This window comes from Phyllobates terribilis, unplaced genomic scaffold, assembly GCF_046119375.1.
Source record: "Phyllobates terribilis strain yellow unplaced genomic scaffold, ASM4611937v1 Scaffold_1__5_contigs__length_1240528914, whole genome shotgun sequence".
NCBI classification, from domain to species: Eukaryota; Metazoa; Chordata; class Amphibia; order Anura; family Dendrobatidae; genus Phyllobates; species Phyllobates terribilis.
In genome coordinates, this window is record NW_027362761.1 from 523,869,986 (window position 1) to 523,884,090 (window position 14,105).

Here is a 14,105-nt window from a genome sequence, read left to right on the forward strand (position 1 = left end):
ATCAAAGTTTTGGAGTGGCTCAGCCAGAGCCCATACCTGAATCCAATTAAAAATCTGTGGGTGGCCTGAAGAGGGCGCTGTGCACAGGAGATGCCCTCGCAATCTGACAGATTTGAAGTGCTACTGCAAGAAAGAGTTGGCACATATTGCCAATTCTAGATGTGCCATAATGATAGTCCCCTACCTAAAAAGACTGACTGTTGTCATAAATTCTAAACATAGTTCAACATAGTATTATTTCAAGGGTGTGCATATTTATGCAGCCACATTATTTTAGCTCTTTACACTGTGTTCCAAATTATTATGCAAATAATATTTTCTCAGATTTTCCCAAATTACCTATGTGAATTGCAGTCATTGTAATTTTCCAGTCAAATAACTATTAGAGTACAATTGAAAGGTTTTTGTACAAACTGCCTATGATAACAGTATATTTAAAAAAAAAAATAAAAAACTCAAACTGCACTCAAAATGCATGTTCCAAATTATGCACATTATTATGATGGCGGGAGGCAGTTCACATCTAAGCAACAGCTCTGGGAGGGTATTCTGTCCTCATGCAAAACAATTAAAGCAGAAACCATCCAAAACCTGACAAATTCAATGGACGAGAGAGTTCAGAAGCTCCTTTCGAACAAGGGGTCCTATGTGAAAATGTAACATCACCTAGAATAAAGTTTTGAGTTGAAAACTGTTTGATTTCAGTTTGTAATAACCTGCTAATGCTTATAATTTCAAAAATGACCATTTTTTGTTCTTTATTAAAATGAAAAGGTTGAAAACTCTGCATAATAATTTGGAACATGCATTTTGAGTGCAGTTTGAGTTTTTTATTTTTTAAAAAATATACTGTTATCATAGGCAGTTTGTACAAAAACCTTTCAATTGTACTCTAATAGTTATTTGACTGGAAAATTACAATGACTGCAATTCATATAGGTAATTTGGGAAAATCTGAGAAAATATTATTTGCATAATAATTTGGAACACACCAAAAAGAATTCAGTTTGTTTTCCAAACATATTGTAAAGTTCTTAAAGTATTTGTCCTGGTATGTTTTTCTTGTATATGATGATCACCATCCATTTTAAAAAGGGGTGTGTAGACTATTTATATCCACTGTACACCACATTATATTACTATATGGTAATAAAATCCCTTTCAATATATGAATATATACTAATAAAATATAATAAAAATTATCACCATATAGTGAAAATGTTACATTCTATTAACATAAAATAATAAAATACATACCAATATATTAATATAATGTAATAAATACATTACTATACAGTAATATAGTCCATTGCATTATATTAACATACCGCCATAAAGAACATCACATTATATTAATATAAAGTGATAAAATGTGCCACATAACATTATTATATAGTAATAAAATTTGTTACATTATATTAATATAGATTAATAATTTACAATATATTTCTTTATATACCGTATTATAATGTACTATGCTTTTAAAGAGGTTTTATCGAAAAACTTTTTTTAATATATTCTTAACAGGTTCCATTAATGGGAAGGTTCAAGTAAGTGGGTCTGAGCTAAGTAAGCTACACAGACAAAATTATGGAAGGCCTAAGGGACCTGGATTAATGATCATAAGACCATAGAACAGTTGTGATAGCAACATTTGAAAGCAGAATGATGTAGAGAAAGAGACCCTGATTCCAACGATGTATCACTTAGTTTACTGGGTGTAGTAGCTGTGAAACAATCAGAGTTTTTAGATGTAGCAAGCAGCAGAGCTCAGAAAGCTAACTCCGCCCACACCACTGATTGGCAGCTTTCTGTGTACACGATATATTAACAGTGTGCTGCTTAGCAGAGGAGGAGGCGGGGAGGGACCAGGAGGCACATGAGATGTAGTCCAGGCAGTGATAATCTCCTGCTGATAAAACACTCACTGCATTGAAACAACAGCACACAGCCTAAAAAGTGACACATTATTGAAATCAGTGTCTCAGCCCCTACCTCGTGTTGCCCTCAGATTAAAGAGCAAAAATCTGCTGACAGATTCCCTTTAAGAGGAAGAAAATGGTGATGGTCTGCTCCCTCAAAATGCCCATAAACCATGCAATTGTGGGGTGCTGATGGCATTATCATTAAATCCACAGACATACTGAAGGCTCCTGTGTCTGCGATGTTTGTACACCTATAGGAAACTGCATTATTACAGTATTGCAGTGTACTGTACAGTCATGGCCAAAAGTTTTGAGAATGACACCAAAATTATATTTTCACATGATCTGCTGGCCTCTGGTTTTTATTAGTGTTTGTCTGATGTTTATATCACATACAGAAATATAATTGCAATCATATTATGAGTACCAATAGGTTATATTGACAGTTAGAATAAGTTAATGCAGCAAGTCAATATTTGCAGTGTTGCCCCTTCTTCAAGACCCCTGTAATTCTCCCTGCCATGCTCTCAATCAACTTTTGGACCAAATCCTGACTGATAGCAGTCCATTCTTGCATAATCAATGCTTGCATTTTGCCAGAATTTGTTGCTTTTTGTTTGTCCACCCGTCTCTTGATGATTGACCACAAGTTCTCAATGGGATTAAGATCTGGGGAGTTTCCAGGCCATGGACCCAAAATCTCTATGTTTTGTTCTATGAGCCATTTAGTTATCACATTTGCTTTATGGCAAGGTGCTCCATCATGCTGGAAAAGGCATTGCTGGGCGCCAAACTGCTCTTGGACGGTTGGGAGAAGTTGCTCTTGGAGGACATTCTGGTACCATTCTTTATTCATGGCTGTGTTTTTAGGCAAGACTGTGAGTGAGCCGATTCCCTTGGCTGAGAAGCAACCCCACACATGAATGGTTTCAGGATGCTTTACAGTTGGCATGAGACAAGACTGGTGGTAGCGCTCACCTCTTCTTCTCCGAATAAGCTGTTTTCCAGACGTCCCAAACAATCCAAAAGGGGATTCATCAGAGAAAATGACTTTGCCCCAGTCCTCAGCAGTCCACTCCCTGTACCTTTTGCAGAATATCAGTCGGTCCTTGATGTTTTTTCTGGAGAGAAGTGGCTTCTTTGCTGCCCTCCTTGAAACCAGCCCTTGCTCAAAGAGTCTCCGCCTCACAGTGCGTGCAGAAGCACTCACACCAGCCTGCTGCGATTCCTGAGCAAGCTCGGCACTGCTGGTAGTCCAATCCCGCAGCTGAAACAGTTTTAAGATACGGTCCTGGCGCTTGCTGGTCTTTCTTGGGCGCCCTGGAGCCTTTTTGACAACAATGGAAGCTCTCTCCTTGAAGTTCTTGATGATGCGACAGATTGTTGACTGAGGTGCAATCTTTGTAGCTGCGATACTCTTCCCTGTTAGGCCATTTTTGTGCAGTGCAATGATGGCTGCACGTGTTTCTTTAGAGATAACCATGGTTAACTGAAGAGAAACAATGATACCAAGAACCAGCCTCCTTTTAAAGTGTCCAGTGATGTCATTCTTACTTAATCATGACTGATTGATCGCCAGCCCTGTCCTCATCAACACCCACACCTGTGTTAATGGATCAATCACTAAAACGATGTTAGCTGCTCCTTTTAAGGCAGGACTGCAATGATGTTGAAATGTGTTTTGGGGGTTAAAGTTCATTTTCTGGGCAAATATTGACTTTGCAAGTACAGTAATTGCTGTTAAGCTGATCACTCTTTGACATTCAGGAGTATATGCAAATTGACATTACAAAAAATGAAGCAGTAAACTTTGGAAAAATTACTATTTGTCTCATTCTCAATACTTTTGGCCATGACTGTACAGTACAAGTGATCACATGATTAAGTCCTCTATAGGGGACTAATGAAAAAATGGTGGAAAAAAAACTCAAAACATTTAAACAAAATTCAAATTCAAATCTCTCAGAACGTAAATAAAATCTTCATTTTTTTTTTACATATTTGGAATTGTCGTGTATAGAACTGTCCACAAAAATAAAATATTAAAGTATGTATCTCATACGGTGAACGTTAAAACAAAACGAAAACAAAAACTGAGATGATTTTTGGTCACTTCTCCACAACCCCCCCAAAAAATGGAACGAAAACAAATCAAAAAGTCATATCAATCCCAAAATGGTAATGAAAGAAATGACAGCTCATTTCACAAAAATTAAGCCCTGATATACGGTAAGTCAATCGACTGGAAAAAAAAAAAAATCTTATAGAACTTGGAAGCTGAGGAGGAAAAATCAAAAGCGAAAAGAGAGGATTTTGTTGCTCAAAGGTCGGCATAAACCTGGAGCCCACCCTGGCAGACAACTCCGCCACCACTGATGTCCCAGAGGTCTAGACCATCAATGTATGTTCCTGGAATAATGTCTTATAACATAACCACCGTATAAAATATAATGTAATAGTCATAGTACTTTATTGCTGCGGAAATAAAGCCACTGATCCGCGATTTGAGAAGTAATTGCCATGTGTAGATCCGTACAGTACATACATTTGCATAAATCAGTTATATTTCTAAACACAGAGGTAGCATTAAATTGAACAGTCTTTCATGTGACATCGAACGGCTTATCCAGAGTTACAGCCACACTGACTTTACACGAAGGGAATGACAATTCCTACACAGAAGGGTTAAAATTAAAGGGATTTTCTGGAAATTTATAAAATTTTGCAAACAGTAGAGAAAGTTATGAAACAATCACTTAATTGTTGAATCCTGGCCACACAGCAATGACGTAACCTAGGCCATTCCCTGGCCTTAAAGGGGTTGACCAATATTGGACAAACCCATTTAAATCAATTCAGGTCTCTAAATAAAATAAAAACAATCTATACTCACCACATGCCGTAGCACTGTTCCAGCGATGTCGGCGCTGCTGTTCCCAGAGAGTGACCCGACTTATTGTGTCACGTACAGGCTGCCGCCTATAAGCGGACGCTTTTTGGCTGCAGCTCATCACTATTCTATCATGGGGGACGTCTGCTCTAATCTAATAGTAAAGAACATATAATAGTCCTCTATATAAATCTAATCCCCAATTCTCAATAGAACATAAATACCTATTGAGTACAAATACAAGTAAGAGATATGGGATGCAAATATATCAAAAAGTTTATTAACTAATAATTAACAATAAAAGTGTATCTATATAGTATACCATTTATAAGCAGAAAACAGAAACAACAAGATAGACACTCAATGCCCCCATATAATATTACCGTCGATTATCCTGACGTCAGCTATGCAGCATATGTACAATCAGATCAGAAAGGATATATATATCACAAGGAAGACCATATATTGATTAGTGCTTCCGCACAGATATTGATATATTTGCATCCCATAACTCTTATTTGTACTCGATAGGTTTTTCTGATCTAATAGTAAAGCCTGAAGCCAAACAGCGACCAATAATGGGCTGCAGCCTGCACATGACATAGTCACATTACGGTCTCCTGGAACATCGGCGCTGCAGGAGCTTAGTATCCATTGTTTTTATTGTATTTGAGGTCCTGAATTAATTACATTAAGTACTGAGTTTGTCCAGTAGTGGATAACCCCTTTAATTATAAAAAATATAAGATTTGAGCATCCTCAGTGGTTGATACCTTTTAATGGCTAACTGGAGAAATGGTAACAAATTGCAAGCTTTCGAGACTACTTACTCAGGTCTCTGGATACATCAGGCATAGAATAGTATAGAATTCTATGCCTGATGAAGAGACCTGAGTAGTCTCGAAAGCTTGCAACTTGTTACCATCTTTTCAGTTAGCCATTAAAAGGTATCAACCACTGAGGACTCTCAAATCTTAATATTTTTCTATCTACTGGCCAACACTGTACAAAGATATATGCCCTTTAATTATGACATCTTCATGAGTTCAGTGATTATGGAAAACATCACTGCAGTGATTATGGGATGGGACCTGTGGACCACCAAAGCAGCAGTGCTGGGTAAATAATGTTTGTTTTTTATTATTATTTAACATTCCCTATTATTGGGCAGATTTTACAAGTTCCATAAAAATCTGTTGCACTTATTATTTCACAGCAGTTACTTGGAATATTCTGTGCAAATATATATCCAGCTAATACCATAAACCCTGGAAGATTGTGCACAATATTCCTACAGTCAGGTAAGGATAGTTTCATGCTAAATAAGAAAATTATTATGATTTCTTATTGAGATTCATGCCTTTCTAGAAGTAGAAGTTCTAATTTTAAAAGTTTAAAATGTTGTGCCATGTTCTGTCTTCAGGAACCTACTGCCTTCCTGCTTATCAGAGGTGGGGTATGGGGAGGTGCACTCCTAATGACTGACAGGTTGGGCCAGCAACATAGTTAGTCCAAACTGCTGAAATGGAATAAAAGGGTTAATTCTGTGCTGCTGTTTAATCAAGCATGGAGGAGAAGAGTGGTATCCAGGAATGCGCTTTTCTTGTCAACGCGTTTCGAAGTTACAAACTTTTTCATCCTGATGAAGAAGATTGTAACCTTGAAATGCGTTGACAAATAAACCTCATTCCTGGATACCGCTCTAATCCTCCATCCAGCGCATAATTAACCCTTTCATTCCATTTCAGTTGTTTTTTATTTGTGGGTCTGCAGCAGCCCTGAGCCTTTTTTAGTGGCTGTGGTCACACAACCACACCAGGTGAGTACCATTGCCTTTGGTCTCCCCACTGTAACTCGGTTAAAACCCTATTGCATTTATTGTTATTCCAGTATCTTTACCGCTGGTCCAAACTTGGGCACTCTTCAATATTGCTAGCAGAGGCAACGTTGTTTCTGCAACAACGGAGGAGCACAGGGGGCACCGATCCAGAACAGCACCTGCAAACAGTATGTCAAAGAGCTTGCAAGCATTGCACTCTTTGCATAGGAAATTACTGAGACTGCAGAGGTGGCCAGTAACGCAGGCAAAGTGCACTAAAGCATAGAAGTAAAAATCTTAAGAACGGAAAAGATTTTTAGTAAGAGGTAAATAGCTAAGTTGCTTGTTTTTTCAAGAACAATTTATGAAGATGAGACAACCCTTTAAGTAAAAGCTGGGGCATAGGGTATGGTGGTACAGATGTACCAGAGGTATCTACTGGGTTCCAAAAGCTCCACTGCCTCATACTGTAAGTAGACACCGGTATTATAACACATAACACATGGGAGCTGAAGAATTTAGCACACTGGTAATGGTACAATGACAACAATGAATATAATTTGCGTTAAAAGACTCCATTCAGCAGTACTGGAGAAAGGCCACGGAAATCTGAAGATCTGGTTGGAGGCGAGTTGGGACACAGTGACCAAATCTGAAGTCATCATATCGGATGTGGAATGGCTTACCTACCGAGCCGTAGAAGAATTCACTTCACTGTATAAGGAAAACAAGAAGGAATGAGAATGGATTACCAGAGAGTTATCTGATGGAAAAAGATCATTAACATGGACAAACAATGTATCTAAAATGTTTCTGAAAGTGAATTCCTGTCTATGGGAGACTTAGGGGATGAAGCTGCTACCAAATTGCTTTTTTCTTTTTTCACCGTAATAATAAATTAGCATTGAGCTGATTGGATCTGGATTAGTCAATCTGACAGTCTGATTGCTATGGATATACAGTACATGGTGCCTGACATATCGGATTGTCAGGAGGCACATCCTCAGCAACTTATTTTTCTTAGTTTATTGAAGTCTTTAGTTTAAAGTGAATCTTGGCCATTTAGCATTGTGTCATTTTAAGTCCATGTCTTTACACGTTACTACATTTTTCTGATGGCTTTTAAATCCCAGACATAGATTTAATGTGTAGTTACATGTTTAGAAAACTTTTTGACATGTCGCAGTGACAACTTCATCAGTTTTGCTTGATGAGTGTCCCGGTGATGAGACTCCACCAATTGCTAAAACTGGATAACAGAAGCGCTCAGTCGAGTGCCGCTCTCTTGAAAGACTGAAGACAGACTCCGAAGACTTGCTATTGAGTTTGTGTCTAGTCTTGAGGGACAGCAGAACTTGGCTGAGCGTGTCTGATGTCTCATTTTAACAGTCAGTAAGGCTACGCTCACAAGGAGCTTTTTTAGACATTAATAAAAAACTAAATTTTCAAACAGAACACGTTTCAGGAAATTGAATTTTTGGGGGAGTTTTCTTTTCCTGAAGCTTTTTTTTTTTTTTTGCAGCCTTTTGACTTGACAGTGCCTAATTTGGTTGCGGATTCCATCAGGATCCACTTTAAAGAAGTGACTTATTTCTTTCCACCAGGCGTTTCTCAAAACCAATTCATGAACATAAAACACCACCATTATCAAATGCTGTCATGGTGCAGAGCAAAACGGCAATGGAGGCTGAAATGGAAGTCCATCCTCTTCAGGGATGAGTTCCGACTTTGTTTTGGATACAAAATAACCCGGTGATTGGTCTGCAGACCATGTGAGCAATGCCATGATGAGGCCTTCATGAAGGAACGTGACAGTGCCCCATGAACTGTTTTTCAACATGACAACACCAGGTCACATGTTTCTTGTGCTAAGTGAGAAGCCTGTGTGGCCTAGACGAGCTAGTAAGCCGTGCAGTGTCTCCTGACTTGTCTCCCATTGAGCATATCTGGGATGTCATTGGTCGTTAATTAAAAAGGCAGCTGCCAGCAGCGGATCTTGATGATTTACTGCTAAAAGTGTATTCTGTGTGGCAGAACATTCCTCAGACAACCATTAATAACCTTATTGATAGCCTTCTAAGTGCGGGGATTGTTGTGTTCATACTCCATACTGAAAAAATTGAGGTTTTTTTTTAATTTCATTTCCATCCTTTCATCATTTGATTATCATTAACATGTCTGTTGATCCTGTGATTCTAATAACATCACAACTTTCTCTGTGTTGCAATTTCAATGTTGAGGAGTATATATTCCTGGATATAGCTACAGTATGACAACCAGCGTGAAACCAGTCAGTGGCTACATTTTTTTATTTCATACCAATGAATTATTATTATAAATTATTATATATTATAATATATATTATATATTATTAAATTATTAAAATCATTATTTCCTTTCACAACGGTCTATACCATAACAGGATACATGGTACGACTGCTTTTCATGATATGTACTGAAAGCCCAGATTTCATCTCGACATGACTGCATCTGATGTCTTTTATACGAAGGAGGAAATATTGATTAGTAGAAGATTTTATTCATCTCTTTAATCAAATTAAAATATCAACGTGCGGATGGAGTGGGAAGGGGTCAATCCATTATTAATGCACCTGCTAATTATATCTCTACTGCTCCTGTTTTAGCCTTGGGTTCACCTTATCACTCAGCTTCTATTTTGAAGCCATTTTTGGGTCCCAAAAGATCCCCAAAGGATACACGCCGCATACACAAGAGACACATACATCAGATGCATGCAGCACACACATCCATACTGTCCATCATACACTGAACTACACACGGCAACACCAATATCACTCACACTGTCAACTTGTTATGGTCCATTTAAAATGTTGTATGCACCGGGTAAAGTTCTCAGCCTATAACCAAATGTCCGTATTGCCCTATGTGTGGTATACATGATTTTACAGTGGGGACTATGAGTGAAGCATAGAGGTTTCCACTGTTACCTTTTTGTGAATCTTGTTAAAGGGTTATTCCCAGAATCAAAAGTTGTTTCCTATCCATTTGATAAGGGATAATTTACTGATCCATGGGGGTGTAACTGCTGTGATCCTAAGAACGGGATTCTGGTTCCTGGGACCAAGGATCTGCAGAACCTCGAGGAGTGGAGGTGCGCATGATGGATCTCCGCTCCTTTCATTATCTATGGGATTATTATTTTTAGGGGAAAAAAATGTGCATCTTATAGTCCGAAAAATACGGTAAATCAATATTTGGTATTACCACTCTTTGTCTTTAGTTCATAAAAGAGGAAAGACAAGTATAAAAGATCGGCAGCACATCCTAAATTTAAACAATGCAAATATCTATTATGTAAGAAACACAAAAGCCTAGACCAGACAATCAAAAACATTTAAAATTGGGGAAGGACCTGTTTCCTATGCCAACAATTGGCACAGGGATACAACCCATATGACTGGCATGATAACCAGCAGAGCCATGTAAATGTGATGGATATGACATAAGTATGATGGTCACTATCCCTAAAGTGATGGAAAGTAGTATTCCTTAAAGAAGAAAGGTGCAATGCACATGTACAGGCAGTAAATACTGCAGTATCAAAAGAATTGATAAAAGAGAACGTATGTGCAATAAAGTGCCATGTGCAGTGTCACCCAGGTAAATTGGCTAATAGAAAAAGAATCATATGGGAAAGAGGACCCTCATATGTATCCTCTGGAAGCCACGTCTTCTGGTGATTCACATGCGGTCCTCTTTCTTATATGATGCCCTTGCTATGAGCCAATTTACCTGGTCATATGGGTTGTATGTCAGTGCCAACTTTAAATGTTTTTATTTGTCTTGTTTCGGCTTTTGTGTTTGTTACGTAATGTTGAGATCCTGGCTCTGTGTGGCCATATCATCATTTCCAGGTCTCCTTCTTTTTCCTTACGCTGAAGATAGTTCTTACTGACATTGGCTTTGTGTTTTGGTTGTTGTCCTGCTGCAGAATAAATTTGGAGCCAATCAGATGCCTCTCTGATGGTATTGCATGATGGATAAGTATCTGCCTGTATTTCTCAGCATTGAGGGCACTCAAAAATTGGGCGCCGTTGAGATGCGTGGATGCAGTGGTCGGGCAGGAAATGATAAACACATCATGCTTACTTCCCTTCAAAATCAGAAGATGTCCAGCGGTGCCATCAGCTCAGAATTGGCAGCAACCAGTGGTACCCAGCTACTGTTTGGAGAAGTCTGTCCAGAAGAGGTCTTCATGGAGGGATTGTGACCAAAATATATATCTTCAACATGGAGACAAGAGACAAGACCAAGTGACTCAACAAGGGACAAAAATCTAGTAACTCTTGTGCCAGCAGAGAGTATTCTGCAGCAGAACAATGACCTCAAACATACAGCCAATATCATTAAAAACTATCTTCGAAGAAGAAGAACAGAGAGTCTTGGAAGTTATGATATGGCCCCCACAGAGCCCTGATTTCAACATCATCCAGTCTGTCTGGGATTACATGAAGAGATAGAAGAATATGCACAAGCGACACCCACAGACGATCTGTGGATTGTTCTCCAAGATATTTGGATCAACCTCCCTGCTGAGTTCCTTCAAAAACTGTGTGCAAGTAGAAGTGTACCTATAAAAATTGATGATTTGATACTGCTCTGAAGGCAAAGGTGGCTCAGTGGTTAGCACTGCAGCCTTGCAGCCCTGGGTTCAAATCCCACCAAGGACAACATCTGCGAGGAGTTTGTATGTTCTCCCCGTGTTTACGTGGGTTTCCTCCCACACTCCAAAGACATAGTGATAGGGAATATAGATTGTGAGCCCCAATGGGGACAGTGCCCATAATGTCTGTAATTTGTCTGAATTGTAAAGCGCTGCAAAATGTGTTGGCGCTGTATAAATAAAAAGATTATTATTATTATTATTATTATTAAAGGGCGATCACACCAAATATTGATTTCGTTTAGATTTCTCTGTTGTTCATTCACTTTGCATTTTGTTGCTTGATAAAAAATAAACTATTAACTCTTCTATTTCTGAATTCATTCTTACTTCGCATCATTTTTCCACACATGCCAAAAACTTTTTCACAGTACTGTGCACCACATTATGAACAGACCATTACTAAAACAGTTCAGGCACATTGTATTGAATATTTAAAATTTTTTAGTGACCTCTGGTGCAACAAATATAGAGGCAAAATCACACCCATAATTGTTAAGGCATGCATACGGCAACATTCAGACCAATCCGTACCAAACCCCTTCCATACTGGTTTCTACTGATAACAACCAATGCTACAATGTAGCCTCATTTTGTTAAAAGGATATTCCCATCTCAGCCATTCATGCCGTGGCCACAAGTAGCTGGTATTACAGAAATAGGTCAAGCCAACTGTGCTGTTTCCGTCACTCCCATTCACTCAGATAAGAATTACAATACAAGGGGTAGAACAACCATCTTGGCTTTTTAATCGGATTCATATCCAAACTTGAACCAGAATTCGAACCCCAAAGAACTCAATGGTGACCCAAACTTTGGATCTCTCTCTCTCCTCCCCAGTCTCCCAAACTGTAGAATGGATCTCCAGAAGTCCATGTTCGGAATTCAGCACCCAACACTAGGTTTCCGATACTAACCCCGAACCAGTTCTGGTTCGCTCATCTCGACTTAGCTCTAATCAAAATTCTGCAGATCACAGATGTAAAAACGGTTGTCTGCACAGCTCTCTATGAAGACATTACATATCTCCCCTATAAATAATAGCACTTTTATACCTTCCTCTGCCTGGTGGTGCTGGCTTCCGCAATGCTGCTGTCCTCAGATTTTCTGACGTGTAAAGAAAAGTGACAAAAATGCATTAAGTCCAAGTTATAATGGAAGAGCTTTGTACTTAAGAAAGCACTGAAGATGAATTCTTACATCTGAGCCATTTGTTCATAGTCTTTTTTAATGTCTGTAGGGAAAAAATAATGAAAAATCAGTGAATCAGGCTAATAATTAGGTGAAATAAAATGCTACATACATTGACTTGTATACAATTACCATATTATAAACACAGTTAAAACAACTCTCCCACCCCACACCCATCAAAAAAAATGGGAGAATCATTTTTTTTTGCTATTTCACTGGACTTGGATTTTTTAGCACCAATTGCATTTTAAATGGTGAAAAAAATTCAGAAATTTATAAGAATTTTTTTTTCTGTCAATTTTGCTGTGTGATGGCTTGTTTTTTATGTTCCATGCTAACAAAGGTTTTTTGTTTTTTTTTGTTAAATTTAATTAGATATAAGTTGACTTACTTTTAAAGGGAACCAGTCACTTGATTCATGCAGCCCAAACCATAAGCAGCATTAATCATACACTGGCTGGACAACTGCAGACTGATATATTTTTCTCTGAAAATATAATCAGAAGATCCGGCCGGGGACCGTAGTCGGAGATCAGACTAGTCCGGCGCTACCCCCAGTCAGCTACTCCCAGCACTGCTAGAGGTGATTGAGAGAGCTCTCCCTAATGTGTGCACAAGGAGAGACCTGTCAATCACCTCTAACAGTGCTGGTTGAAGCTGAGCGGGGGCGGCATTGGACTACTCTGATCTCCTGCTATTGTCCCCATCTAAATCTTCTAACTATACTTTCTATGAAACACTTCAGCATTTCAGACAACTATTAATGCTGCCCACGGTTTGGGCAGGATGAATCAGATAACAGATTCCCTTTAAGCCTAGGAAGCAATTTGAGGACATGTTTTTCCGGACTAGTCAAAATTTTTTGAGGCTTTAGTTCAAATACATATACAGCATTATTTAATTTATATGTTTTTTTTAGAATGGGTGAATAGAGAAAAAAGCAATTTCTTACCTTCTTCACCCCGCTTCTTCTTGCTCATCACCTCGTAAACCCCTATTACGGCAACTAAGATTACAACTTCGGCAGCAATCACAAGGAAGACCTTCAGAGGAACCAGGTAACTGAGAACTTTCAAATGGACTTCACCTTCACTTTCCCCGGCTTTAAAAACGGCCTTGCACACGTATCTACCACTATCACTTTCAGACAGATTGGTAATGCGCAGCTTTGTCTCATTTCTTTTCTCACTAAGTTCTTCATATCTTTTGGGTTCTAAAGAAAAGTTTAGCTGCACCTACGGAAAAAAAAAATGGTAATAAAATACAGTAAACTAGTAACACAAGAAAAGAAAATAATCTATTGCTATTAATGAGGTTATTATTACTCTGAGGGGAGAGTCACACGGCCATATAACTCAGGCGATGATCGCAATGCTATTCTCGAACGGGCCGTCGGCTCTCCTGACCCGAGCGTGACAACTGCATAGAAATATATGCTGTCACACTCATTAATATCATATAGTTTGGCCCGCATAAAATCTAAAATATGATTAGAGACCAAACTGATTCAGCAAACTTAAGAATGACAAAATTTTATTAATGTTGAGTAAACATACAAACATAAAAATGATAAAA

At 38.5% G+C, this 14,105-nt stretch overlaps 1 protein-coding gene across 2 annotated transcripts in view; it reads right to left on the reverse strand.

Annotated features, from left to right (window-relative positions):
• Positions 1–6,501: 6,501 nt before the first annotated feature.
• EMB (embigin) overlaps positions 6,502–14,105 on the reverse strand; it is a 33,388-nt gene continuing 25,784 nt past the window's right edge. The window contains exons 6-9 of one of the 2 annotated variants that reach the window (XM_073655062.1): positions 13,483–13,765; positions 12,540–12,573; positions 12,395–12,446; positions 6,502–7,348 (exon numbers count right to left, since the gene is read on the reverse strand). In XM_073655062.1, coding sequence (XP_073511163.1) covers positions 7,346–7,348; positions 12,395–12,446; positions 12,540–12,573; positions 13,483–13,765 — 372 coding nt within the window. In that variant the 3' untranslated portion in view covers positions 6,502–7,345. Of the gene's footprint in view, positions 7,349–12,155; positions 12,447–12,539; positions 12,574–13,482; positions 13,766–14,105 lie in introns of those variants that run through there. The other variant, XM_073655061.1, reaches the window with a different exon arrangement.